Source organism: Netta rufina (assembly GCF_964035555.1).
Source record: "Netta rufina genome assembly, chromosome: 16".
NCBI classification, from domain to species: Eukaryota; Metazoa; Chordata; class Aves; order Anseriformes; family Anatidae; genus Netta; species Netta rufina.
The window spans coordinates 2309020-2335788 of NC_140140.1; the positions used below are offsets into that span (position 1 = coordinate 2309020).

Genomic DNA, 26769 nt, shown 5'->3' on the forward strand with positions numbered 1-26769 from the left:
ACAATTGAAGCATCCTTGCTGTGTGACTTTGGCCCAATTACTTTAAGGGCTTAGTCATATGCCTCTCACTTGATTTCTGAGGCTCACACTTGGCGTGCGTCAAGACTTTGCCTCCTGCTTTTCCAGTATTTCCTATGGTCCTGTCCTGTTCTGCACCACTGGCCTTTTGTTGGCTTCTGTTCACTCATTTTTAACAAAAAAAAAAAAGTGTTTCACATGGCCTTGCAAACAACACATCCAACATCTGAGTCCCTATTCAAACTGAATTGTCAAAAGCAGTCCCAGCTCCCTGTTTTTCTGATGCTTTTGACTTTTTTAGTGACGTGAATTTGTGTATAATTTCTGACCATGGGGGGGGGGGGGGGGGGGAGAAATGTCAGAGAACAGGTAGCCAAACCTCCAGGTCTGGGTGCCTTTTTGTAGGTGTCAGGGGCTCTGGTCCCATATGTGACACGTCCACTGCCGTGACCCATCCGGAGCTGCTGCACGTGGGAACGGGGCTGTGCAAAAGGTGCAGGAGGCTTTGGCTGGGAAGGGGGACTGGGAGGGCGTGATGTGGCCATAGGTGTCTGGGAGGGGGTGGGCGCTATAAAGGGGCACTGCAGTGGTGTGGTCAGGGTGCTGGAGTTTTGCAGGGCGGGTGCTATAGTGGGGTGCTGCGGTGGGGTGGTCAGGGTGCTATAATGGGGCTGTGCAATGGGGTGGTCAGGGCGCTGTGGTGTTGCAGGGTTGAGCAGGGCACTATATGGCAGGGTGGGGTACTGTGGCAGGGTGGACACTATAGTGGGGCAGTGAGGTAGGGTGGCCAGGGTGCTAGAGTGTTGCAGGACGGGCAGGGCACTACAGCAGGGCAGTATGGTGGGGTGGTCAGGGTGCCGTAGTGTTGCGGGGCTCTATATTGGGGCACTGCGGCAGGGTGGGCACTATAGCGGGGTGCTGCAGTGGGGTGGTCAGGGCACTATAGTGGGGTGCTGTGGCAGGGTGGGCACTATAGCAGGGCAGTATGGTGCGGTGGGCAGGGTGCTGTAGTGTTACAGGTGGGCTGGGTGTTATAGGGGGCAGCGCAGTGGGGCGGGCAGGGCGCTATAGCATAGCGGGGCGCTGCAGCAGGGTGCTGTAGCGGGGCGGGCAGGGCGCTGGGTGCCCCTCCCGGCGGGCGGGGCGGCCGCCTTCATCCCCCCCCTCTCCTCCTCCTCCTCCTCCCTCCCCTCCGGGCCGGGATAAAGCGGCGGAGCGGGGCGCGGGGCGCGGGGCGCGGGATGGCGGCGCTGGGGGCGCTGGTGAAGAAGGTGTGGAGCGTGCGGAGGGTGCTGGTGCTGCTGTGCGCCCCCCTGGCCCTGGTGCCCGTGCTGCTCAGCCTGCCCCCCAAGGTACCCGGCACAGCCGGGGGGTGCCCGAAGGACCGCCCGGGGGAGGGCAGGGGGTGGGGGCACCGGTTTTGGGGCGCAGGGGGTGGGCACGGGGTGGGGATGGAGCTCGCCTGCCGGGGGGTGCCACCGCCTCGGGGGTGCGCGTTTGGGGATGTGGGGTGAGGGCACCGAGCAGGGCATGGCCCCTCGGGGGCACCGAGCAGAGGAACGTGCCGTGGGGGGCTGCGAGGAGGGGGCTGCAGTTTGGGGGCCACCAAAACCGCGGACCGGGAGCACAAATGGGGTGCGCTGACATGGGGTGCAGAGTGGTGTATGGAGATAGGGGCTGGGGACACGCAGTGTGGAGCTCAGCACTGGGGACACGAAGTGTGAAGCTTGGGGCTGGGGACACGCAGGGGCCCAGCTCGCAGCTCGCTGCCCTCCTGCCGCAGCCCCTGACCCTCGCCAGGGACCCCTGTAGGGTTTGCCCATGGAGGAAAGGGACCCCGAAGCCTAAAAACCACCACAGCTCCTTAGGGTGCAAGCGGAGGAGGCATCTTGGGGTTGTGGTAATCTTTTAGTGGAAAGAGGGGGTAGATCAAGTGAACTGTGTTTTTGTTGCTTGTGTAGGCGCTGGGAAGGTGCAAGCAGCCCATGGTTCTCAAACCGAGTGGCGCTAACTGCAACTTCTTGCCAATGCCCGGCTGCCTTGTTCTGGTTTCTATCAGTGGCTCTGAAAGAAGCGCTGGGGAAACTGAGGCACGAAGCTGGGTTGCAGCCAGTGTCCTGCAGCGAGCTGCATGCAGAGCTGGGCTGGGGGCGAGCCCCTGTGTGCAGGGACAGTGGTGCCACTTGGCCCTGCCACCCCATCCCCTGCACTGCCAGCGGGACCGGGTGAGAGCGGTGGGCAGCGGGGTTGTGCTGGGGCGCTGGGAAGGCAGTGGGGCTGCAGGTGCTTCACACTGCTCTGGGAGGCTCCTGGGGAGAGGCTGTGTCTGAAAAAGCTTTGCGAGTGTGGTGATTGTGCTGTTCCATAGATGTGGAGTAAATCGGTTTGGGCTTTGGTGTGTGAGATGGGCTGCACGTCAAGTAGCGTCTATGGCAAAGCTGGAGAGGGAAGGTTTTGCAGCTGTCCCGTACAACACAGCTGTCCTGCACCAGGAGCATCCTTGGGTGGACGTCCATGGCGCTCTGAAGTCACTGGGAAATTTTGTGCCGCTGACTTCAGTAGGCTCAGGATTTCACCCATGTATTCTGACTCAGATCCATTTGAGAGTGACATTGTTTATATCAGAAAATAAGCGATGTTCAGCACGTAGTGATTACAGAGTGATTCAGATGCTGTAAGGACACGGAGGTGACATTTACTTCTGCTGGCGTAGTGCTTGTCAGTGAAACCTTCATACTCAAGATAGCAAAATAAGTCACCTGAATTAAAAAAAATAATAATAATACTATGACCATTGCTTTATTAATAACACAATATATTAAAAGAGAAAACCCTTCTTTGGATGTAATCTCATTTTTTTTCTTTCTAATTTGCATTATTTGGATGAGTTGTTGATAGGAATATATTGAATGTTTGCCTCAGAGCAAAAAGCACATTGCATAACAGGTACTTCATCCCCTTTCAGAGTCATAAGTAGCTCATACTTGTTTGTACATTCATTTACTGCAGCTGAACAAGTGACTTCAATGATATTTAATGTTTCCCTGTTTGACTCTGGCACTTGTAAACTCTGGAGCTGTGGTTATAGGGCGAGGAGATGTGCTGTGCACCCTGCACAGGTTCACGTCTGAGCCAGGCAGTGGTTAATCACGGGAGTAATTCATCACAGATGAACCTGGCACTGTGCTGAGGTAAAGCCCTGCCTCTGATGCCCATTTCAGTTGTGGAAAAGTATACTGATGGAGCGACTGTAGGGATTAGGATGTTTGGGAAAGAAAGGAAAAAAACCCCTCTGCTGGTGTAACAGGACTGCCTGCCCCAACTCCAGCCGTGCAGCGCTGGGGGCGCGCTCCTCCCTGTGCCCTGCGGAGAAAGAAGTGCTCGCACAGCCCAGGCTGATCGGCTGCATTAAGGGCAGACTGGAGATGGAAAAGTGCAGCTGCTTCCAGCTACAAAGCTGAAGGAGCAGCAGGGCAGGGAAGGAGAGGGCATGGCCTTACTGAATGCCCACTGATGATAGCGATCTGTGCTCGGGTGCCCGTGAGCGCCGCGTGTGCCACAGTTAGCCGTGAGTCTGTCCAGTCCCTGCATCACTGCTGTCAAAGCGCTGACACTGCTGCTAGCGTGGCTGCTCAAGCAGTGGGATGCTTAGGGCCAGCCCTGCTGCGCCCTCCCCAAGTTGTCCCTGCGTTCAGCCTGCAGCTGTGAGTAACCAGACCGCTGCACCGGGTCGCGTTCAGGGGGCAGTGACTCACCTGCTGTTTCAACACAAAATTGCCCCTCGTTTGTTCAGCAAGAGAGGAAGTTTGCTGTTGCACCAACATGGGATTAGGCTCAGCCATCCAGAGCTGTGCTCCAGCCAAGCTGCAGGGGCAGTGGGAAGCAAAGGGAAGGGTTTACACTTCTAACAGCAGCGTGGCAGCACGGGGGGCAGGGAGCAGGAGCAGGTGAGGGCTCAGCAAGTGGGGAGTTGGGTGTTGCTGGGGTTTGGAAGCTATCCTGCTGTGTGATGGGAGATGTGTGCCCCCAGCTGCACCGCACAGGTCATGGTTTGTCCCGACATGGGACTGGAGTCCAGCCTCAGCTGTCCTGGGCAGCCACGTCACCGGAGCTGCCTTGGGCACTCAGCAAGCTCCATCCCAGAAGGCATTCAAGTTAAGGTCTGCTGCTGGTGGTACTGGGAGACTGTCCAAGACAGGGCACCCACAGAGAGGAGGCTGGGGCAGGAGGAGCCCCTGGGGGAGGCAGAGCTGTTGTACCAAGCTTTAGGCTGAGTCCTGGCACAGCTGGATCATGGGAGGGTTGGATGGGCTGGAGAGCCCCATGTCCTGCTGGGACAGTCACTGTGCAGCAGGGTGTCAGAGAAACCCCAGAGATGAGAAGCAGTGAGGCTCAGCCCCTGCAAGTCTCAGGAGAAGGCTTCCCTCATGAGAGAAGGTGTCTTAGGGGCATCTCTGCAGTACTTTCCTGCTCTGCGGGTGCTAACATCTCACATCAAGCCAGAATTTGCCTTCTTCCCACTGAGATGCTCAGCAATTATGGGAACTTGAGGGATCAGAGCCTTAAAAAGCCACCTGAGGTTTGGCTTCAAGGGCAGCATCTCACTTGTCTCTGGAGGCCAAGAAATCACGACCTACAGTTTGCATAACGGAGAACCACAAGTAGGATGTGGTTTCTCAGATGTCTTTCTGGTGAAACCCCATGGCCTGTGGTCAGTGGGCTTTCCAGTGAAGCCTGCTCCTTGGTGACCTCTCCTTGGAAGCAAAATCCTTAGAGGAAAAATCATACATCAGGTCTGGCCTTACTTCCGGCTGCTGAACTCCAGCATCCACACCTGCATGCTACTCCTAAAGCCCTCAACAGCTGTCACCCAACAGCAGTTGATCTCCAAATTGCCCCACGTGTCCTTTTGGAGGTGGAACGTCAGGGCTGGTGCTGACATGATATTAATACCCCTTGTTGGTATTTGATGCCCTTTGTAGGCTGCAGTCTTGTAGAAGGAAACTTGTCTCAGTGCTTTTGTAAGCAGTCTCCTTTCTTCTGAATAGAGAAATGAAATTTCTGCTTTGCCAGCAGGTTTGCCTAGCCCTCTGGGTGTGCTCCCCAAAGCGTGGCTGGAGCAGTGGGAAATGGGTTGTGCCCGTCACATAGCACAGCACAGGGAAAGGCTCTGGGTGGCTTCCCAGCACCCAGCTCTCCGCACAAGGGTCCGTGTCACCTCCCACTCTGGTGGCTGCTGAAATGGCTGAAATTTTTGTCCTGTGAGCGGAAGTGCCGGCGACCCCCCGGCTCGCGGAGCTGTGAATGATTGCAAAAAGCTCGGCAGGGCAGGAGGGGCTGGAGGAACTGTTCTGCTGGAAGGGGCATGGGGGGCACTTTTAATGAGCTGTGCAAAGAGCTTGTTCCAACAGCTCCTAATGAACTCAATGTCTACAGCCTCTTGGCTTGGTAACAGCTGAGGCAGCCAAATCTGCTAAAAGGAGCTCTGAGCAGGCGAATGGGTCCCAGTGCCTTCAGAAAACAGGCTTGACTTCCTCAGTGGACATAGAGCCATTTAACATTGACTTGGATGTAATGAGTCTTCCTGATGAGAACAAGGAGACTTTAGGAACTTCCAGAAGAAAAATGGCTTTGCTTGCGCTCAAAAGCAAGGAACAAAGCCATCTCCAAAGGAAGGCACTGGGGAGGAATGGATGATGCTAAAGGAGGCGATGTGGTGGGGCATGGTGTGTGGGGAGGTAGAGGGAGCTGGACTCCGGGCTGGAGCGATGCCCACTGCGTGCCGTGCTGCAGGAGCACAGGTAGGCAGGGGCAGCGCTGAGGAGATCAGCCTGGTAGGTGAAATAGTGACTGCAGCCTGCTTATGTTTCATGCACAAAGTCAGTCTTTGTTTTATGTATACACTTGGTGATTTAGAAAGGCCAATTTCATGAATGTAATGATCAGTTAAAAGAGGTAAGAGGAAGACCTTCAATGAGGGAAGAAGAGGGATAACTGGCAGCTGGGTGACTACCATTTACCAGCATGGAGATAAGGCGAGCCTGGCTCAGAGCAAGCTGGCACAGAGGAACTGAAAGCAGCAATGCTCGTGGTGGGAAAAGGACAGATGACAGGAATTAATATTAACTGGAAGCTAAGAACCATAGAGGACATGAAAAGGGATGTGAAAGAATTGACAAAGAAATCCCTGGGCAGGGTGTTGCAGATGATGAGCAGTATTTCAAGTGTGTGACACAAAAGAAATCTGAATCAGGATACTCTGTTGCCAGATGGATAATGCAGAAAAAAGCTGTATTCAGTACAGTATTTCTGTTCTGGACTTGTAATACAATACCATAGCATATTAAATATTTCTATCATGACAGTGACTAAAGGGAAATGAAAATATTTGCTTGAGATGACACCACGTAATTAGTTGAACACGACTGGGTACCCACAGCTTGGAGGAGAGGATTAATGCGGTGTTTGTACACAGAGACATGAAAGTTAAGCAAGTGCAGTGAGAATCTACCAGGCTGCTATTTGCTGAGCTCGTGGCTTTTGCCAGAATGCCCTCCCAGTCTGCTTCCACAGTTCCAAAGCAACTTTGACAAACTGGAGAAGCATCAGCATGAGCAAAGGACAGGAGAACACACCACATGGTGAAAGACCTCAGCAGCTTGGCCAAGTTCTTTCAAAAAAAAAAAAAACAAACCAAACCAAACCAAACAAAACAAAAACAACCCACAGGTATGAGAGCACATCCACGGTGAGCAGAGTTTGGGGAAGGGAGGTCTAGGTTGAGGGATAAAGGTAAAGCATAAAACCAGATGCAGAGAATGATGTTCAGGTTACCACAACAGAATTTTAACAGTGAGGTTAATTAACTGTAGGAACAGCTCACTAAACTTGCGGTGGTTTCACCATCACAGAAAATGTTTCTTCTTCTTTTTTTTTTTTTTTCTATGAAAACGTGTTGGATCTATCTTTAAAATTAGGCTGAAATGGAGATTACTTCATATGGTGCTGTTTTAGCTTTGACGTCCATCAGTGTTTGAAGTTGTAGGACCTATTGCTGCCTCCAAGAGGAAGTGTGAGGCTCAGACCTCTAAGGCAAGGAAGATTCTCTGGAAGATGCCTGTGCCATGAATTCCCATGGTCATGGTCAATTTGCCCACTTTGAGCTCCAGCTGTCTTGTTTGTGAAGCAGAGAAAAAGATGAGAATTACAAAACACTTCAAAAAGTTTAAGTGCTTTATAAGCTTTGTCTTTTTGGTGTAACTCCAGAGCAAAATATCTTCACAAGCATTCACTTTAGCTGTAAGACCTTATGCCCCTGTGCTAATGGCCCCTTTCTAGCCACTCTGCAAATACCCAGAGCCAAACAGCTCCACTGGCAGGAATGCTGGTAAACAGGGCTTGTTTTATGTCCAGATTACATAATGTTTGCAGGAGCTGTATTAGTAGAAATCAGATTCAAATACCCATCCCCTTGGAGAACAGTCTGTGGCCAAGATGGCCAGTAACGCTGTCAGGGTTGCAAACTGAGGGCAGTTTGTCAGCAAGATGCTAAAAGCCACCAGTACTTTTTTGCACTGCGTACTTCTGAGTATCGTTGATAGGATATTTCTTTGTGAGGATAGTGGGATAATAGGGCTTGAAAAGCTCTGATTTTGGCCAAAATATCTGTTGGTATTGGGTTCTGGAGGGACCTGTAGGCCCCTCATTTGTCTGGTCATAGGACGGGTGCTGGGGAGAGCCCACAAGAGGCAATAAGGCTGTGAGGATGCACATGCAGAGGTTGGTGGAGCAAACCCAAAGCTTGTCTGACCCTTAGGGTAGGGCTTCTTCAAGCACCGGGCCCATCTGGCAGGGTTCTGTGAGCACTGGACTGTCTGGGATCTTACTGGGCCTGCTAGAGAGCGAGGTCTGGCAGAAGCTCCTCGTGTCCCCTTCAGCTTGGTAGTGGGGACTGATGGCTCATGCATGCCTATGCCTTGGTGCCATGCCTGGGCAAGCTGGTTCTCCTCATCTGACCCACATACCCTGCCAGAACCTCTCTTCCCCAGGGCACCTCACCTCCCCGTCTCCCCTCCAGGAGCCCGCCTGCCCGTGGGAGATTGCCCCTGCTGGAGCTCAGCAGGTTCCCAGCGTGGAAAATCCCCGGTGCCTTCAGTGCAGCGAAGACAGCATCTGTGTCTGGAGGGGCAGAGGTCACTCCTGAGGGTCTTGTGCAACAGCAAGGAGAGCTGCTCTAGTCCAGAGCCACGGAGCACTTTCTTGGAAATCATTAAATGGTTATAAAATTAACCCGATCACAAGACCCATTTAAAAGTTTGTATTTGCTACCATTTTTCCCCCTGACCTTTGATAGATTTATTTTGAAGCGAACAAATAAACAAACAAACAAAGCACAAAACAAAGTTGCCTGGAGGTGAGAGGAGTAGAAAGGAGTGACACAGCAGAGTGGTCGAAGGATGAGGGATAGGAGATGATGGTGGGATCGCTCCTGGGGGCAGCTGTGACCATCCCCATGAAAGACCATTCTTCCGACATCAGTTAGCATTTGCTGGCGGTATACTAATGCAACTTGCAGGGTACTGGGGCAGTAATTAACATTTGTAAGATATTTTGGGGAAAAACAAACAAACAAACAGGGTTTGGTTCAATTTTAAGAATGACTTTACGTTTTCAATCTTTGGAACACTTACTCCAAAGCTGAGTTATTCTGAAGTGGTCTTGTTCCTTTCTTTTTCAATGATTGTCCTATTTTAAATGAAAAGTTATTTAACGTAGGTGCGGTTTGTCTTCTTTTGGGGTAGAATAGGATTGACAAACATTACTGCAGCTTTATGTTTAAAGAGGTTTGCTGATGATAGGTTAGTCATGTTGATGGGTTTCATAATTTCAGTAAAGCTCTCCATACAGCAGTTCTCTGCCCAGTTTCGGTTTTACCCCTTGGCTTTTCATCTTACAATGAAGATTAGTTTTTAGATTCATGCTGTATTTCATTGCAATGTTTCCCAGAACATTTTCCATACACTAGAAAATAAATATCCCTTAGTTCATAATTACCTTTCTAATTCATACTTCATCTGCTTGATGAAGTCAATTGAAATCTTCACTGATCTGCTCTTATACCAAGGTGTTGTTAAATACTTGCAGTCGCTCTACCACTGTAAGAGGCAAACTGTTTGTTCTGAAGTTTGCTGGTGCAATTTTCCTTGCAGAAAACTGAAGAACATTTTGCCATTGGGAGAAAAAAAATAATTTTTATGGCCTTTAGAGACTGAATGGAAAATGACTCAATGAGAGCAAAACTATTTCTTTGGTATACAGAAAGAGCCAGAGCAAAGAGGAATTATTAGTTGCCATGGGAATGAAATCACTCATCTAGTGTGCAAACATTTGAAGTGTGAATTTTTGCTTCTGCAGAAATTAGTGGTATTGGCTTTTTTTGGGTTGCACAGCAAAGTTCTGGGGAAGTAAAGCTGTCAGGAGCTCACGGGAGCCACCGGCTGCCAGATCCGAGCTCTGGGAACAGAGAGGTTTTACTTCACTATGTGTAGTACTTCAGCGCACCATGATCTAAAATTGGGACTATAAGTGGTCTTTGAATACAGGGCTTAGGAACCTGATGTGATGTGGTAGCTCTCCTGTGATTAACGTATTTGATAGCTATTCAGTAATTGAAGCAAATTGTTCTTGGCTCTTTGGTATTGTCTTTTCCACACGCATGGAGGCACCTGAATTTTACAAGCTAAATTACTTGTCAGACACGAAGTTGGAAGGCTAGAGGCGAACGACAACTTCTGTCACTTGCCAGTTTTCAGACGTGTTTGATGACAAATCCCAGTTGTGTCTCAGTATGTGCCAGTGGGCTGAAGGGAGCATTTTGCAGGTGGCCTGATGCCTTTTGGCTCAGCCCTACCTGCTCACACCTTGCTGTGCTCTCAGCAGCTTCATCTGGGCCCTGCTCTCCCCAAAAGTCTTCACACAGAGCCTGGGAGCAGCGCTGGACTCCCCCGGCAGAGCCTCAGCCCTTTGGGCAGGGGAGGAAGGTCCGGGCGGAGGAGGCACAGAGGTGCCTTTGAGAAACAATTCAACCTGTTCGACAAGCTGGAAGAGAGCGGGGAAATAAATAGCTCTGTGGCTTCCAAACGGCTCTGGGCAGTTATTTATAGCGCTGTGGGCACCCTGCCTCACAACTGACAATAAGCCCCTTCAGCCCCACTGCGGCCAATGGCTCCGGCTTCTCGCCTTGCATCAGGCTCCATCCACCCCCCAGGTGCTGCCCCGGGCTCTGCTCCTCAGGTTGGGGCCGTTGTCCTGACTCCTTTCCTTGTCTTGACTCCTTTCCATAGCTCCTGGTTTAAGCTGTGGATGTCAGGAGAAGTGGCTCTGCTCCGGTTGTGCCTCCGGGTGTATGAATGAATCGGGAGCGCTGGGTGTCCGCCAGCCTTGGCATGGGAGGTACCAGGCTGGGGCAAGCTCTCCACGCTCAGGATGTGGCATGGCACCAGAGAGCTTGATTTATTGATTTCCTGAGGGATTGGGATGGGTTGCCTTGGAAGGGTTTCTAACGGATCTCTCTGGAGACCCTGATCCAGTCAAAGAAGCTTTTCTGTGTGCCTCCTGTTACAAACAGGGGGACTCAATGCATCTGTTTCTGAAAGCTGTTTTCTCATAGCCATGCAAAGCCTGATCTGTGGAAGTTGGAGGGAAAGCACAAACATTGAGAATAGCAGCTGTCAGGTATGGGGACACCTAAAGATATTAGCAGCTCTTGCCCTAGCAGCAGTGCATGCTGAGCTTTAGCACCCCAAGTCAATGTGAAGGAGCAGCTCCTTCTCTCCAGAGCTTCCTTGCATCCACACTGCAGCACATAGGAAGCTCAGGAAATTGAGGAGGGTTTGGGTTTTGCTGTGCTTTCAGAGAATGTGTAACCCCTTACACAATCTAGGGAGGAACATGTTCCCCTAATAGGAACAATGTGGGGGAAATACAGTATCCCTGAAGGAATGACTGGTGCGTATTGCTTGTCTCAGTGTCTCCAACTGAGAAGATTTCTCTAACACCACATCTTGCTTTTCCTCTCTGTTTCTCTTGCAGGAAGGACGATGCCTCTACGTGATCCTACTGATGGCCCTGTACTGGTGCACAGAGGCGCTGCCCCTGGCTGTGACAGCCCTGCTGCCCATTGTCCTCTTCCCCTTCCTGGGCATCCTCCCGTCTAACAAAGTCTGCCCGCAGTATTTTTTAGACACCAATTTCCTCTTTCTCAGTGGTTTAATCATGGCTTCAGCCATTGAGGAGTGGAATTTGCACCGCAGGATCGCCCTCCGGGTCCTGATGCTGGTGGGAGTGCAGCCAGCCAGGTGACTGTGGGGACCAGGGGGTGTCCATGGGGGGACACAGCCCTGATCACACACTGCTTTTTCCTATTAATTTTATGATATCCCCACACATGAGCTTTTCTTCCTGTAGCTAGAATGTGTTAACACTTGCCAAACTCAAGACATTCAGCTTTTTCTTTATTCTCTCTTCCAGGTTAATTTTAGGGATGATGTTGACAACGTCCTTCCTGTCCATGTGGTTAAGTAACACTGCCTCCACAGCTATGATGCTTCCGATTGCAAATGCAATTTTGAAAAGCCTCTTTGGGGAGAAGGACACCTCTAAGAATATGAACAGGGAACATGAAGAAATCCAAGGTAATTGAGACAGGGCAGTAGTATAAGCCAGCTGAGGTCTGCCCTGCTGCCATCAAATATGCCCCAGTGCTGGTCCCATTTTAATATTTATTTAATTACTGTGGTGGAAGGGTATTGACATAAAGCTCGCTCTTATCCTGCTCCTTCCGTATGCCATGCCAGAGGCAATGCTTATGAGTTGGAAATGTCTGGAAAAATGAGAAATGGTGGTCCCCAGACCTGTGACTGGCACAAGTTGAAGTTCAGCTCTGCGTGCCCACTGGGATGTGGTGATGATGGGGTTTGTAAGGTGCCTTGCTGTAGGGTGGCCAGGGCTGAGGGGTGCTGTAGTTACCCCTACAGCTGTGTACTGTGTAATGCTGCCGTGCTGCAGGGATGGGCAAAGGTTGCAGCCCCTCCGTGGCAGCACACACGGCTTTCCCGTGCTTCTGCACAGGTCATTTCTTCTGTTTTCCTATTTCCTCCCTTGTGAAACTGGAGCTTGAGCTGGGAGAGAAGGGGAGGATGAAAGGCAGGGCTAGCAGGCTGAACACATATTTATAAAGTGCTCCATGATGTCCCCTGATCCAGCTCGGTGTCACTTGGTGTTGAGAGTGAGCAGGTGCTGGACAGGCTTGGTCAGGGCTATGCGGTCAGAGCAAGCCTTCCTCCAACCACCTCTCAGGAGTTTGGGATTCTGGCAGACAGGGACGAAAAACAGAAAAAAGGAAACGAAGCAGTGAAGTCCCCTTTGCAGTTATTGCTGATAGTACGATCAGTAGTCATGGCTTCTCTTTTTCACACTAATTAGATGTTCTTCTGTCTCTGCAATTTAAAAACAATGGCTTTTGAGTTTCCACTGAGACCTAACGCAGGAAAATGAGTCCTCAGAAGAGGACTGAAATATGCATACTCTAATGCTAAAGATCTAATAATTCATCATTAATGTCTAGCAATCATGAGGTGTTTGCATTCTAGGCTGCTTTATCACATTTGCTTTATGAATTTTTGACCATGCACGTGTAGTAAAATCAACCCCACTGACCTTCTTGCTATGTTTTCTTATTGTGAGGAAGCACTGTGTTCTGTGAGCCTGCTTTTAACCTTCTTGACCCCATTCTCTGACCTGATTTGAGTGTGTAGTTGTGAGGGCAGTCTAGGAACATATAAAAACAAGACCCCCATTTTCCTAGACACTGGCAAGCACAGAGTTAATGTCCCTGGCTCAAAATGCTTAGGGTGCTGAGAGAAGCCAGCAAAGGGAGAGGGATGCAAGTAGAAGAATGAATAAAATGATGCTTTGCAACTATGATGTGATTGTGTGATGATGTATTTTTCTTTTGAGGTAGAGACTTGTAATAAATACAGAGGAACCATACACATGCACACATACAGTGATGTCTCTGATCAAATATTTCTCTGCTGGTGAGATCCTCCAGGTTGCAATCAGCCATGCTCACGTTCAATCATGTGGACAAATTTTTGTAGATGAGTAGATCTGCATGCTTGAGTTCATGACAGCTAAGCTTTGGAGTAGATCTGTTCCTCGTTTTTACATTACTAGCTACTGATACAAGAATTCAGATGAGCTTTGGCATTTGAAATTTCAGCTGGTTCTGGTTATTCAAGGTGAAGGTGGGATTACGAACTGATCACCAGCAAGCAGGCTTTTTTTTTTTTTTTTTTTACTCCAGTGGGTGGAAATATTTTGAGGGGGTCTTTTATTTTTTTTAGGAGCAATAGAAATATAATTAAAGCCAAACTGCTCTAGGATAAATCTTTCTGCCTCTAAGATATACAAAGTATTTGAGTGAAATGGCCACTGAATCTGTCTCATGCTGCTCCATGCAAGGCCAGGTCCCAGCTCAGTGTTCTTTTTTTGTTTGTTTGTTTTTTCCTCTTCTGACTTATGGACCTGTACAAATTTTCAGCCCCTTTTTACGAGTTTCATAGGAAATGATTGTTCTGCAGAAAGTCTGCCTTTCCTTCTCATGGTTGCCTTTCGTAGACCTTCCTTGAGAGGTAACTCACAGGTGATCCTGACCAGATGGGATAGGAGTTTGGGCTTAACAGGGGAAAACTGGAAAAATGTTAAAAAGTGGAATGAAATACATGTATGTGTCTATGGCTTAAATGGGACATCAGCGATGAGAGGCCTTGGGCTAAATCTGATGGGGGATCAACAGTCAGCCACAGGTTAATGTTCTTCTAATTACAACCCTCTAACGCAGCACCCTTGGAATGAAAGCTCAGCATGTGTGCGTCCAAGCCAATTAACTCTGATTCGGTAAATTAGCCATGTGTAAAACATGACAGTGCAAAATGGCCTGGCTCACTGAGCCACAATGAGGGGGCTGTCCTCGGCACTCACGTGTGCGAGTCTGGAGACTTTGACCAGTGGCTGCTCTCCGCGCACTGCTTTCCGTGTCAGGGGCACAGACAGGCACAGATGGTTGGGTTTTGGCCTGAGGAGGGGCGCAGGGAAGTTTGGGAACTGATAGGGTGGCTGTGGTGGGTGACAGTGGTTGGCTGGCCCAGGGAGGTGCAGGGATGCACCAAAAACAGGCAAAGCCTGAGGACAGGTACAGAGCCCATAGTGACCTGGACTAACAGTGGATGAAACTCCTGAACATTCCTGTTCTACAGAGGATATGGAAAATAGGGTTTAGTAGCATATCCCTGCTCCCAACCTCAGGTGGTCATGCCATGAGCCAGAGCTACAACTGCTACGAGGTTTAAGATGAGATAAGGTTAAAAAAAAAAAAAAAAAAAGAAAAAAGTGATTGTATTGCATTTCTGGTTTATCTTATGGTTTCTCTTTCTGAGTTCTCTCTGGAGCACACACCCATATGTGTGTGGCAGTGTGATGTACACCTCCCAATTTACTGCTGAAGAGCATGTGGGTCCTTCTGGTCAAGATTTACCCTTTCCCCAAGTGATGCTGAGTCCTGGCTGCCTTCCCTGTGGCTGGTGACAAGGATACTGGGGCAAAGCCCATGAGATATGCAGGAGGGTCCCTGAGGACTGTGTGCACCATCAAGTCCCCCCGTGGCAGCTCCAAACTTGTGTTGAGGTTGGGGTTTGGGAGGAGCTGCCTGGCCAGTTGTGGAGGGGGTCGTGGGCTTGGGAAGGGTTCTCTGCTCTTGAGCTGGGTGTCGGGGGACCCGGTACAAAGCCTAATTCCCAAATATGTCCCACACTGTCCATTAAAGAGGGAAAAACAGCTGCATGGTGACTTCGCAAGCTTCCCAGGGGGAAGGAGGAACTCCGAGGCACTGAACGCTCCTGCTCAGCCTCGGGAAATGTGCCCTGGGGATACACCAGGCCCAGCTCTTCTTCCTACTAACAAGCTATGGTTAACTCCCCCCCAAAAAAACTAACCCAAGCCCATACGTGGATATGTGGCACCCCGGCGCCCCTGCCCACACTGGAATACCCCAGGGTCTGAGCAGCGGCAGAAGTAGCATCAGGAGGGAGCACCTCTGGGTGCTGGAGGAGAAGCGGGGTGCTGCAGCAGGCCCGGAGCGGTGGCAGCAGCAGCCAGGCTGGTTTGTCCCCTCCGGGTGCTCCTGACCCCGTCACCATGGCATGAGCTCCCCCTTCGTTTGTGTGCTCCCTCCTCGGTAAAGGGCAGTTTGCTGCCTTCCGCTGTTTGGGTCGAGGAGGATTTTCTAGATGCTTTGAACTGTTTTAAAGTCCTAATCTTTCTTTTTCAGCATCTTTACAGCAGAATAAACTTTACACTGTACCAACTGAGATGCAGTTTCTGGCAAGTACTGAGGAGTAAGTTAACTATTAAGTTTGTATTAGAGAGTTGAGACAGAGCATTATCCCCTGAGCTAGACCCAGATGTAGGAATTTGAAATTCAATCACTGAAATGTTTTGATTGCACCACAGCTCCCAGTCGCTATAGACTGGCCACAGAACCCCTCCTCTCTGTGTCCAGCATCCTTCCACACATCCGCATCACTGCAGGGATTTTCCAGTTATCCTGGAGCAGTACCAGAGGTGTCTTCTGCTGGAAAACAGTTCCTTGGCTTTCCCAGGAGCATCAAAAGTGTGAAGCCAGTGGTGTAAAACCACTAGGATTTACACAGTGCTGACAGTCCTGCTTTGATAACAACGATGGGAAAGAAACAGCTCTTCAGGAATAGGAGTTTCTTTCCTCTCGGTGCTATCAAAATTTTCCTTTTGTGTTCCTTTGAGCACTTTATGCCAAGTTTTTCAAGTGGCTTAGGGGCTTGCCAAGGCACACGCAGCGTTCAGGCACTGAGGGTGCTCTGCATGCCTGCAGGTCCCGCCTGGTGCTTCTCCGAGCCCCCTCCTGCCATGCGGAGCTGCCCAGGTGTCCCAGAGGGCAGCGTGAGCTTGGCTTTCTAAAAACTGGGAGTTTGCCTTCTTGTCAGGCTCTGTATCGGCCGTGCTGTGTTTAAACCAGGGCTTTCACCGGATTCTCTTTTGGACTGTTTTAAAGCAAAGATCTGACGGAGGAGAAGGAGGTCGCCAGCGATGCGCTCTCAGACTTAAAGAAGGAGGAAGAGTACAAAACAAATATATGGAAGGGCTTCCTCATCTCAATCCCCTACGCAGCCAGCATTGGGGGAACGGCGACGCTGACAGGAACCGCACCAAACCTCATCCTTTTGGGACAGCTGAAGAGGTATGGGAGGCTGTCCTGGAGAGACGTGCCTGTCTGCCAGTGTAAATCCTGCACAGATGAGATGTAATCTCTGTCCCTGTGGGAAATTCCCTTCTGTGCCGAGAGCTAGCTTGGAAAATTCATGCCCTTCCAGAATGTTTTAGGAAACTTTGTGAGTGGATGAAGGCATAGAGTGGTTGCACCAGCCTGAGCAGTGCTGAACAGGTTCTCAGTGCCTGTGTGGATCACCTCACTGCTGCTCTTAACCCCACCGCGTTTAATGGGACTTGACCACCTGCTTAAAATTAGGCTCGTAAGGGTTGTCATAAAAAGGGCTGAGTAGTGTTCTGTGAGCAATTATATCTGCTGCTGTGTGGTAGAAAGGAAAAATAAGGAACCCACTGCTTCTGGCCTATTTTCCTAGGCATAAAAAATGCCTCCTGTGTTCCTAGGAGCATAGAGTTGGGCCATCCTAAGAGCCTCCAGATGCTTCTTAATTCTGGTCTCCACAAGCAGTATGTTAAGGCTCTCCCAGGCTTGTGCAACATCCCGGTGAAGTTCATGTTCAGACCCTCCAGCAGCTATTGCACTACTTAATCCTGACTGTTGAAGAATATTGTTGTAGAAGAGTATCAGCCATCCAGAGAAAGGTTTTCAAGTCTCTCCCTGCACAGCTGGGCTAGGTGAGCTGTGCCTGGCTGGGTAGCCCAGGGGTTGCCCCTGTGCTCCCCAAATCAGCTAGAGCCCAGATGGGTGCTGTGCACACAAGGGAATGTTCTTAAACCGGTGAATTTGTGGGGTATTTTGCTGTTGGTTTCAGATGTTTGCCCTTAAATTGAAGGGTGGTTTTCCCTTCTTGCATTAACTTGATTTTTTCCCCATTTGCTTAGTTATTTTCCAGAATGTGATGTGGTGAACTTTGGTTCTTGGTTTATGTTTGCATTTCCTTTAATGCTGATTTTTCTTCTCGTGGGATGGCTATGGATCTCCATCCTGTATGGAGGAATCAACCTGAGGTATGTTTATATTCCCTGCGCATACACACTGCTCTGGTTACACCAGCATTGTGAAATACATATTCGTCATGATTCTCATACTAAGTCTAACAATATCACCCACAATCATCTGCTTGACAGTGGAGGGTTTCATCGCTAACTTCAGGGTGCTTGTGGTGTAACAAATCCTCTGTTTTTAAGAAGCTGTGTGTGTGTTGTCTTCAGCAAAATGCTCCCAGTTCTGTAAGCATTTTCTGAGCACTGCTGTCACAAGAGAGTCTTTTATCTTTCCTACTCAGAGCATCTGCTTTCTGCTCCCAGCCTGCTTATTGCCGCTAGCTGACTGCTAGGGGAAGGGTTGAATGCAGCCCCGATGGTGGCTGTGGTCTGTCCAGAAAGGGGCTGGGGTAATTTGGGAAGGGGTTAAAGGAGGAAACGGCTGTGCAACTGCTCAGCAAACACTGAAGAAGCAAAAATCTCTGAACACCAAATGAAACAGTAGTGTTTTCACGCCTCTCACCAAAACCCGTTTGCAAATGTGACTGCATGCAAAGTTTTGGGCTGCAGACATGGGTGAAGACTGGAATAAACCCACCAGAGTCAGACCAGGCAGATTCCCTGCAGATGGGCATTGCCACATAACACTGAAATAGCTGTGTGATACAAAGTCATCCTGCTCAGGATCAGCCCCTAGAGATCTGGCATTCAGGTAGATGCTGGCTGTTAAAATAGGCTCCCGTGGAAGCATCAGGGTTAGGGCTGAATGCTTCTTAAAAAGTCCCCACTCTACCATCTCAGGTTGCAGGCAGTTTCAAGCATTTCGATGCATGCAGTAGACATTTGCTGAGATGGAACAGGGTTACAGAAATCTCATACCTGGCTGAAATACATGTAGAGAATGTGTGTTACACGTGCATTCAGTGAAACACAATTATTTGAGGTTGTTTCACTGCCTTACCTGGGCTGGGGTAAGTCAGTGGCAGAACTGCTTTGGCAGGAGGGAAAGCAGGATCGGACTTTGAAGACCAGCGTGAAATCTCGGTTGCCCTGGAATTAGTAACAGAAGTCTCCTGGAACGTAAGAGCTAGGATTTGTTCCTAGGGCTGGAACTTGGGTTTGGAACGGATTACTTCATAACAGGGCTTCATTTTACAACAACGCGTTAATCTATAACTGAGAGTAACGTGTTTTACTGGTAAACCTTTGCTGCACGCATGCAACCCTGAGTGTACAGAGCTTAAAACACTTGCAGTGGTGCTGCACAGATTATTTTGGAGCCCTTTTTCCCTCTGTACACTCTCATACATGATAGTAACAAACTCCTAGTCCTGCTTCCTCCAGGGACCATACAGAACTTCTAATAGATAGAAAAGTCTTTAATTGTTATTCTGAGTTACAAACACAAATAGCAAGGGGAAAAAAAAAAAAAAAAGAGAACAGGTGTCCAAATATTTACATTGTCTCAGAGGCAGGAAAAAAAATCAATGGGAAAGTTGCAAGCTAGAAAATGAAAAACGCCGCTCCTTAAATTGCTGGGGGGGCTTCATGCACAGCCGGGGGATGCTCCGCTGGCTCCCAGCCGCTCTGCGTCTGTGTGCCCAGGGCTTGCATGAGCCTGGATTCATGCATCCTGTGCTAAGGGCTGGGGCACAGCCATGGCACAACTGAGCAGGTGAGGGGAGAGAAGGTAATTCTGCTGGCCGAATCCCCTGGCAAAATGTGAAATGTCTCTTCTGCTTGGAGAACGTGATGCTTTTTGTTTTGTTTGGCTCCTCTCTGTCTGCATGGAGCCCGGCTTTATTGGGATAGCTGTGGCCAGCACAGAGCAGAATTCCCCAGTGGCAAAGTGCCTCGGGAGGGACACTGTGAGGCTGCACAAGTACAGCTGCCTGTCTGCTGGCGCTCGGCTGCTGGGATTGCAACAGCTTGGAAAGAGTGGCTGGCCTTTCTGTATGAGCAGAAACGTACAGACAGAGGGACGCCGCTACACTAGCAGGCTGGCTTTGCTTAAATCCAAAAGACATTAAAAGGCTGAGGTGTTGGTTGATTGAGTGAAGATGAAGCTGCTGTTCGTAGCACCCTCCTAGACTCAAAAAAACAGGTACATCTATTTGAGGTTCAGAAATTCCTGATGATCAACAATTCTTTTGTACAGAAGACCTGGCCATGATTTCCCATTGAAATGGTGATGGAATGAAGCATGCTCAGGCACTGCAGGGCCTGTTGGATGCAGCTGGTGTGGACATTGGGTTTTGTAGTTTCACCAAGGTCACAGGCAGGGCTAGTTCAGGCATGGGACACGATGGGAGGTGAAGTGTGAGACATGAATATATCATTTGTATGCACATGCTCCAAAGGATCAAACGGCGTGTGCGGTCAGCATACCAGGCTAAGAGGCTTAGCCAGGAGCACATTAACATTCCCGGCCATGGAGAAATTCCCCACATTTTTGTTGAGCCTCTGCAGCATCGTGAGATTGCCCAGGAAATTGCAAGTGGCATGAGGAGTGAAGGGACAGGTTCATTTTCTGTGTCACCCGCTGCCTAGTGTTCTGCCCGGGTAGTTATCTGCTAGAGATGATGAAATCCTGCACTGCCGGGATTTTCTTTTGGCAATTACAGCCTGTGCTGGGGGAAACAGTGTAGAATATAAATGAGACAAAACTTCCTACCCTCTGTGGGGTTTCTTTTGTATGAAAGCAGACTTTCTTCCTCAGTCCTGCTGAACAGTCAGTGTACTTAAGGTGCTTTGCTTTGCTGCATTTTCATCCCCGTGTCCCATCCAGCCGCTGTCTGCCCAGCTTGCTGCAGACTTTTCTGCGTGCTGCTGAGCTGTGTGCTCCTGGTGCCAGGGGACAGGCTCCGTAGGTGACACCAGGGCTTTTCCACTGCTATTCAGAGCTGGGCTCCTAATATATCAGAAAGCATGCCCTCAAAATATGAGCCAAGCTCACTATCAGTGTCATTGGGGCTGCTGGCTGTACAAATTCCCCTATCTGTGCACATGGACGTGGCCACCAGCATGCTTGTGTCTTGTCATGACTGGGAGGAAATATCCACATCCAGCTGCACCCTGTGAGGCGTGGGGCTCTGTTTGCCAGGTTGTTCCCACTCTCGGTGAGCTGAAGATAATCCAAACAGAGCTGGAGAGACGTGCAGCCGCGGGGAGTTCCTCTGGGAAGAAGTTTCTTTTTGAAGCTTGCAGAGCAGGCACTGAAGGGGTTCACCGAGCGTGCACATGCTGCAGTAGTAAACGCAGCCTTCACGATGGTGCCAGTGATGTTGGGCACATTTGACGATGTAACTGTGTCTCTTGGCAGGGGCTGGAGAACAAAAAAGTCAAATATAAGAGTGGACGCAGAAGCCCGTGCCAGAGAAGTGATAAAGGAGGACTATCAGAAACTGGGCCCAACAAAGTGAGTCATCAAGCTGGGACCAAAATGAAAAAGAAATCAAGTGGGTTGGAAATGTCCTGTCTGAAGGGGAGTGAACTGAGGGAAAGTCTTTTTTTTTTTTTTTTTTTTTTTTTTTTTAAGCAGAAAATGAAATACACATTTCTACTCAATTCATGATGCAGTGAAGTTTACTTTTGTGCATGCTCCCTCCTCTTCATTTTCACTAACAGGAATAACAGCAAATAGCAGCTTGTACTCAAATCTTATCAAGAACAAAGTTCATATTATTGAGTGGATTCATGCTGGGCTGTTTAATTACTGTTTGTAGTTTTTCTGCTCCAGGAACCAAAGCAATCCTGTTTGCTTTATGTAACTAACCAATACAAGCTGAATTTTGGAGATTTGTGCATTCCTGTTTGTAGCTGTTCTGCAAGGCAGGAAGTATTTGCTGAGGAGGCTGATGAATGATATAATAAATATAAATCATATAGATTGTGGATATACTTTAAGAAATCTTAAGAGCTGCTCAAAGAAAGCCTATGGAAACAATTTAAATCCGTTTTATGCAGTAGGTCATTTTTTCTGAATAACTCATTCAACGTTATGAGTCATGTGAAGAAAGAATATGACACTTAGCTTCTTCTTGTAGTTTATCAGAAGTCTTGTCTTCTGGAAGAAACATTGAAGTTGCAATGATTAGGGTCATAGATGGAAGCCACCAGAAAGAAGCATAAGAGTTTTAGACTTAGGAGAAATGCCCAAAAAGGGGGAAAAAGGAAAGGCTAGGTATCTCCAAGAATCAAAGCATAGGTATATCCAACCAGCCACTGATATTCTGGGCAACCAGGGCTGGTGAAGGTTTTTGAAACTGTAGGTCTTAACCTCAAAAGGTCTGTGGTTCTCCGTCTGTAAAATAATATTCTTATGCTCACGGTGATGCTGGGAGAATTCAGAGATGTTTGTGTCGTGCTATCGACATTGTAATTGTTGCTGCTGTGTGGAAAATGGAGTGGTTCTTCAAAGACAATTGGTTGGGCCTGTGCTGTAAATGAAAGAAATTGGTTTAGTTGTTCCATTCAGTACATTATCGAGCAGCCTGCAAAATGTCTCTGAAGAATCAAAGTCCCACTTTGAGGTCTAGGAGCGAGAAAGCCCATTAAGCCATGCTCGACCAATTTGATTAGCAACCCCGTAACTTCGAATCAGTGCAAGTGGCTTCTTCCCAAGTTTACATGCCCTTCCTTGTGCTCTGAGAGGTTTTATACAGAGTTTTAAGGCATTGTCTTGGATAAATCTCAACCACACTAGAATCAAACCTTAGCTTAGAGTATGATACTGCCATTTAAAGATCCCCCTGCTATTAGTCAACGTGTCTAAGGGATACTGTTTAGGTTTTGACCTTGGGGAATGTTGTTCCTGCTGTCTCATATATGATTTGAATCTTAGCTGTCCTTTTACATGGCTTGAACTGGAGTAAAACCACCCCTAGCTGATCAGTATCAGCCCAATCCGTGCCTTAGGAGCATCCCAGAGGGCAGTGATGAGAGGAATGACCTTGGGAAGCTGCTTGGCCCTTCCCCTCTGCCCCATCCACAGGGTCAATTTTGCAGGCATGTTGTGACATCTGCTCTGGGCATTCCTGATGCCCATATTTCCTGTCCTTGATATCTTCCAGTAAGAGATCACTGCTGGCAAATACCAACATCTGTAAATAGATTTGTAACCTATTCCAGTATTCTGTAGTTATTTTTAGAGAAGCCGCCTAGTTTGTCACCCAACCGCTGCAGCCTGAACTTGATACTTGCCCTATCTTGGCCTCACCCCATTAGCACAACATTTTAACTACATTTCCTTTCGTTTTAGGTTTGCAGAACAGGCAATTTTCTTCTTCTTCTGCATGTTTGCAATCATGCTTTTCTCAAGGGACCCCAAATTCATTCCAGGCTGGGCGAGCTTGTTTGCACCAGGGTAAGATCTTATTTTCATTCCACTGCCACATTTTTCAACAGCATTTCCAAGTCTGAGATTCTTGGGTTTCTGGTTGCATTGCTGAACACTGTTACTCAGGTTTCCTGGAATAAATTAAATTGAGCCCCAAGTTCCAGAGTGAGCTTAATTGTTTCTGTCTTGTGGAGGAGGTATACGAAGCCCACTGGGAAGCTGGCACTGCAAATTCTTCCATATGTGTGTTTGAGGCCATCCCTGGGGTTTGAGTGTGGGGAATACACGCTGTCTATACATATATTTGCATATTTATGTGGAATTCTTTATGCAATCCACTGATTTCACTGGAGGTCTGGAGAGTGAGGAGCTGACTGTATGTGCTATCGTATCTGTTTTACACATTCATCTCCCCTGTGACATCCATACCTTGGGAAGACAAAGGGATAGAGAAGTTGGGGATTGCTAAATCTCAGGGAGGGTGTTGTTATTTCTAAGCAGAAGAGACCTTCATAGTTTTTTGTTTGTTTGTTCGTTTCTGTATATAATGCCCCAGCTTAACAAATGATTCCTTAATAGAACGAAGTAGTTATGGACTTTTCCTCATCAGTTAATAGCTCCTTACAAACAAACACATGCTTAAGCTCTTTGTTGGGTGGAGCCTGGCTTTCAGCTTACAGTCTGAGCATTTTGCAAAGAGCTCTTATAAATTAGGTGGTCCGGGCTCTGCACCTCCTGCTCCCTGTGAGGAGCTGGGATATTTGTCCTCACAACCCCTCATGGACTGATCACGGCTCTGTGGGCAGAACTGCTGGAGCATTGCTGTTGGGGGGGGGGAATTTAGTCTTTTTTTTTATATATATATATTTGCAGGGCTTTGGGGCAGTTTTTGCATGGGGTTCTTCACAGCCCATCTTAGAAATATAGCTCTACAGGGAATTAAAAAGAAAAGAATTGTGAACAAGTGTTGTTCAAACCTGATGGAAACTTGTAAACTTCCTTCGTAAATCTCCGTTCCCTTAAACTTTGCAATTCTGCAGGCTTGTGCTTCTTACCAGTGTTTCTGCTGCTTTTGGACAGGTTTATCTCAGATGCAGTTACAGGAATCACCATCGTGATCATTCTCTTCTTCTTCCCTTCCCAAAAGCCTTCCTTCAGGTGGTGGTTTGACTTTAAAGGTGAGTAGGAGACCCCCAGGGCAGGATCCCTGCCCTTGCCTGGGGTCAGTAACGTCCCACCCTGGGACTGTGCCACCTGCAGGGCCACGCTGGCTTGGGGACACAGCTAGGACACATGGAGGCTGTTGTCTGACGTGCCAGCAGAGGTTCAGCAGTCACTGCCCTTCTGCTTGTTGCAGGAATGACTCGCTTGCTCGTGCTGCTGTCAGAGATGATACTCTGTGTGTTTGTGTGTGTTAAAAATCAGTGTTGACCTGCCCTAGCAGACGGGCTTGTGGCACTCACTGATATTTGTTGTGTTGTCCAGACTGCAGGAAGATGTTTAATCAGGCCTCCTCTGGGTAAAATAGCTGTGCCCTTGTTCAACAGAAAATTACAGCCCCATTAGTGCATCCTTCCACATGGCAGAGCACACTTCATCATGTACTAAGAGATGGGCTGCAGGGGAGATGGGAGTTCTTTGCTGTAAAACTCCAGGGTAGTTGAATGGCGAACGGAAAATTAGGAACATCTTCATGATTCAAATGGTAGAAAATTTCCTCCTTCCATGGACTCCCGTCTGTTGAGGACAATGTTTGTGCCTGTTACAGAAAGGAAATTAACCCGATGTTAGAAGTTCTCCAAGGAAGCCTCAAATAAAACCTCAAATGCTAGAATTTCCTTTCTCTTCCTTTTTGTTAAGATCTTGTTTTCTGATATTACGGTAAATGATCTTTTAAGTGTCTAGCTTAAGAGAATGTTTTTATGCATGTTTTAATCAACAACAACTCATGGTTAGTGAGCTTTGGTGCTGATGCCAGGCTGATGATGTCGATGTCAGATGGTGACAGACGTGCTCCTCTTTGGGTGGGTGCTTGATGTGGGGTTTTCTCTTCGTCTAGCACCGAACACGGAGATGCAGCCCTTGCTGACGTGGAGGAAGGCCCAGGAGACCGTGCCCTGGAACATTATCCTGCTGCTCGGAGGAGGCTTTGCCATGGCGAAGGGCTGTGAGGTGAGGCAGCAGAGCTGCATTTTGTCACGGTGCCATTTGGGGCTCTCATTTGGCTCTGGGAAATTTTGCTCCTGCAGTGTCACAATGCCAAAAAGGTGTTTCTCAGCTGGAGGCATGTTTCTCAGCTCCCCCTTACAACAACGCGCAGCAGATAAGTAAGGAACAGTTAACAAATCTTGCAACTCCTTTCAGACTGTTTGCTGTTAGATCCCCTGAAGACACTGCAGTTGCGTGGGTGGTGAAGGTCGTACACAATTTTCAGATCTATGAAAGGATCTGAGGAAAGGAGCCCCACGCTGCAGCTTGTGTGCTCTCCCTTCTGCAGGAGTCCGGCCTGTCTGTGTGGATAGGAGGCCGCCTGCACCCCTTGGAGGGCGTACCCCCGCCCGTGGCAGTCATCCTCATCACGATTGTCATCGCCTTATTCACAGAGTTTGCCAGTAACACGGCCACCATTATCATCTTCCTGCCTGTCTTGGCTGAACTGGTAAGACAGCCCAGTGCTCAGAGGGCAGGTTTATGGTGGCTGGGCTGGGACAGGCACCGTACGGGTCTCCTGCTCCTGGAGGGGGCTTTAGGCACTTCGAAATCCTTGCAGCAACAAAGCAAGGGCCTGTGGCATAATGGGAACACTGCTGGATAATAATCCTTCAGATGTTGTTGGTGAGATACATTATTATCTGTCACAGAGTGGGGGATATGGCTCTGTACAGTGCACTAACTACTTGCATCCTTTAATTATATCCGCCTTACGCTCCTAATCCCCGAGATACAATTTCTGTTCCTTTCTGTTTTTCAAGGCCATTCGTCTGAAAGTAAATCCCCTCTATTTAATGATACCAGGGACTATAGGATGCTCCTACGCATTCATGCTGCCAGTCTCAACACCTCCTAACTCAATTGCATTTTCTTCTGGACACTTGATGGTCAAGGATATGGTAAGTTGCTCTAGATATACAAGATGCTGAAAACAATCAATCTGAGTGAAATGTTGAAGAAAGTAACTTTCAGGCATGTTACCAGTACAACATGTGAAAAGACAGAAATCTCATACTGCAGTGTTGGAAGGCACAGGGATATAAAAGGAGCCTGTGAGATTTGGAGCCATGGCTCCAAGTGACGGCAAAACTGATTTTAATTGTCCTCAGCACCTCTCAGCCCGTGCTCCTGCTCCTGCCACTGTCAGCAGCTCAACTTCAGAGGTTTCTGGGTGCAGAAGTTTCGCAACTCAGTGAAATAAAGTTTATAAGCTCAGTCCTAGTTCCACCTCATATTCCTGTGGCTAAATGGATGCTAATATTTTTGATGGATCGAAGCTTGATAAGCATTTGCAGAGTGGTTTAAGAAAGCCCACTTAAAATGTTGTTAATAGTAATGGCAATTAAACCTTACATTTTTATAACATTTATATTCAAATAACTTCATTCTTCACATGCTGTAAATGTCCAGGCTAAACTCACCAGTTGCTTTTGTGTTTCTTTTGTAGGCAAGAACGGGGTTGCTCATGAATCTTATGGGAGTTCTGCTTCTTAGCTTAGCTATGAACACGTGGGCCAAGAGCATCTTCCAGCTGGGGACCTTCCCTGCATGGGCTAACATCCATGCAGAAAATGCCACATCGCTCTTGCCAGCTGTAGAAAATGTCACTTTTAGTGCACTGAATAAAATATGAACAAAGCCACCCCAGGGGAAGGACTCACTCACTTAGGACTTGGGCACTGGAATCGTCAGCGCGTGCACAGGAAGAAGACCCCATGGCTGCCCACACTGCATGGGACCCTCGGATTAAATTTTATTTTTAGCAATACCAGTCGGTGCCACAACATCCGATTTTGATTTTCTCTGAAGATCCTTCCCCCCCCGCCCCTTACACAGATTCTCCCAGAGAATTTCAGCTGTCCCTCACAGGTGGTTGTTACCTGCACAGCCCTGTAAGT

At 48.6% G+C, this 26769-nt stretch overlaps 1 protein-coding gene across 1 annotated transcript; it reads left to right on the forward strand.

Annotated features, from left to right (window-relative positions):
- Positions 1-1259: 1259 nt before the first annotated feature.
- Positions 1260-26504, forward strand: SLC13A3 (solute carrier family 13 member 3; the record flags this gene model as incomplete). Its single annotated transcript, XM_084296428.1, has 13 exons — positions 1260-1370; positions 11110-11375; positions 11548-11711; positions 15407-15473; positions 16166-16351; positions 17221-17346; positions 20645-20740; positions 22583-22687; positions 23741-23838; positions 24720-24832; positions 25158-25319; positions 25633-25770; positions 26319-26504. 13 exons carry the CDS (start codon positions 1260-1262, stop codon positions 26502-26504), a joined length of 1818 nt encoding a protein of 605 aa, XP_084152554.1.
- Positions 26505-26769: the final 265 nt, after the last annotated feature.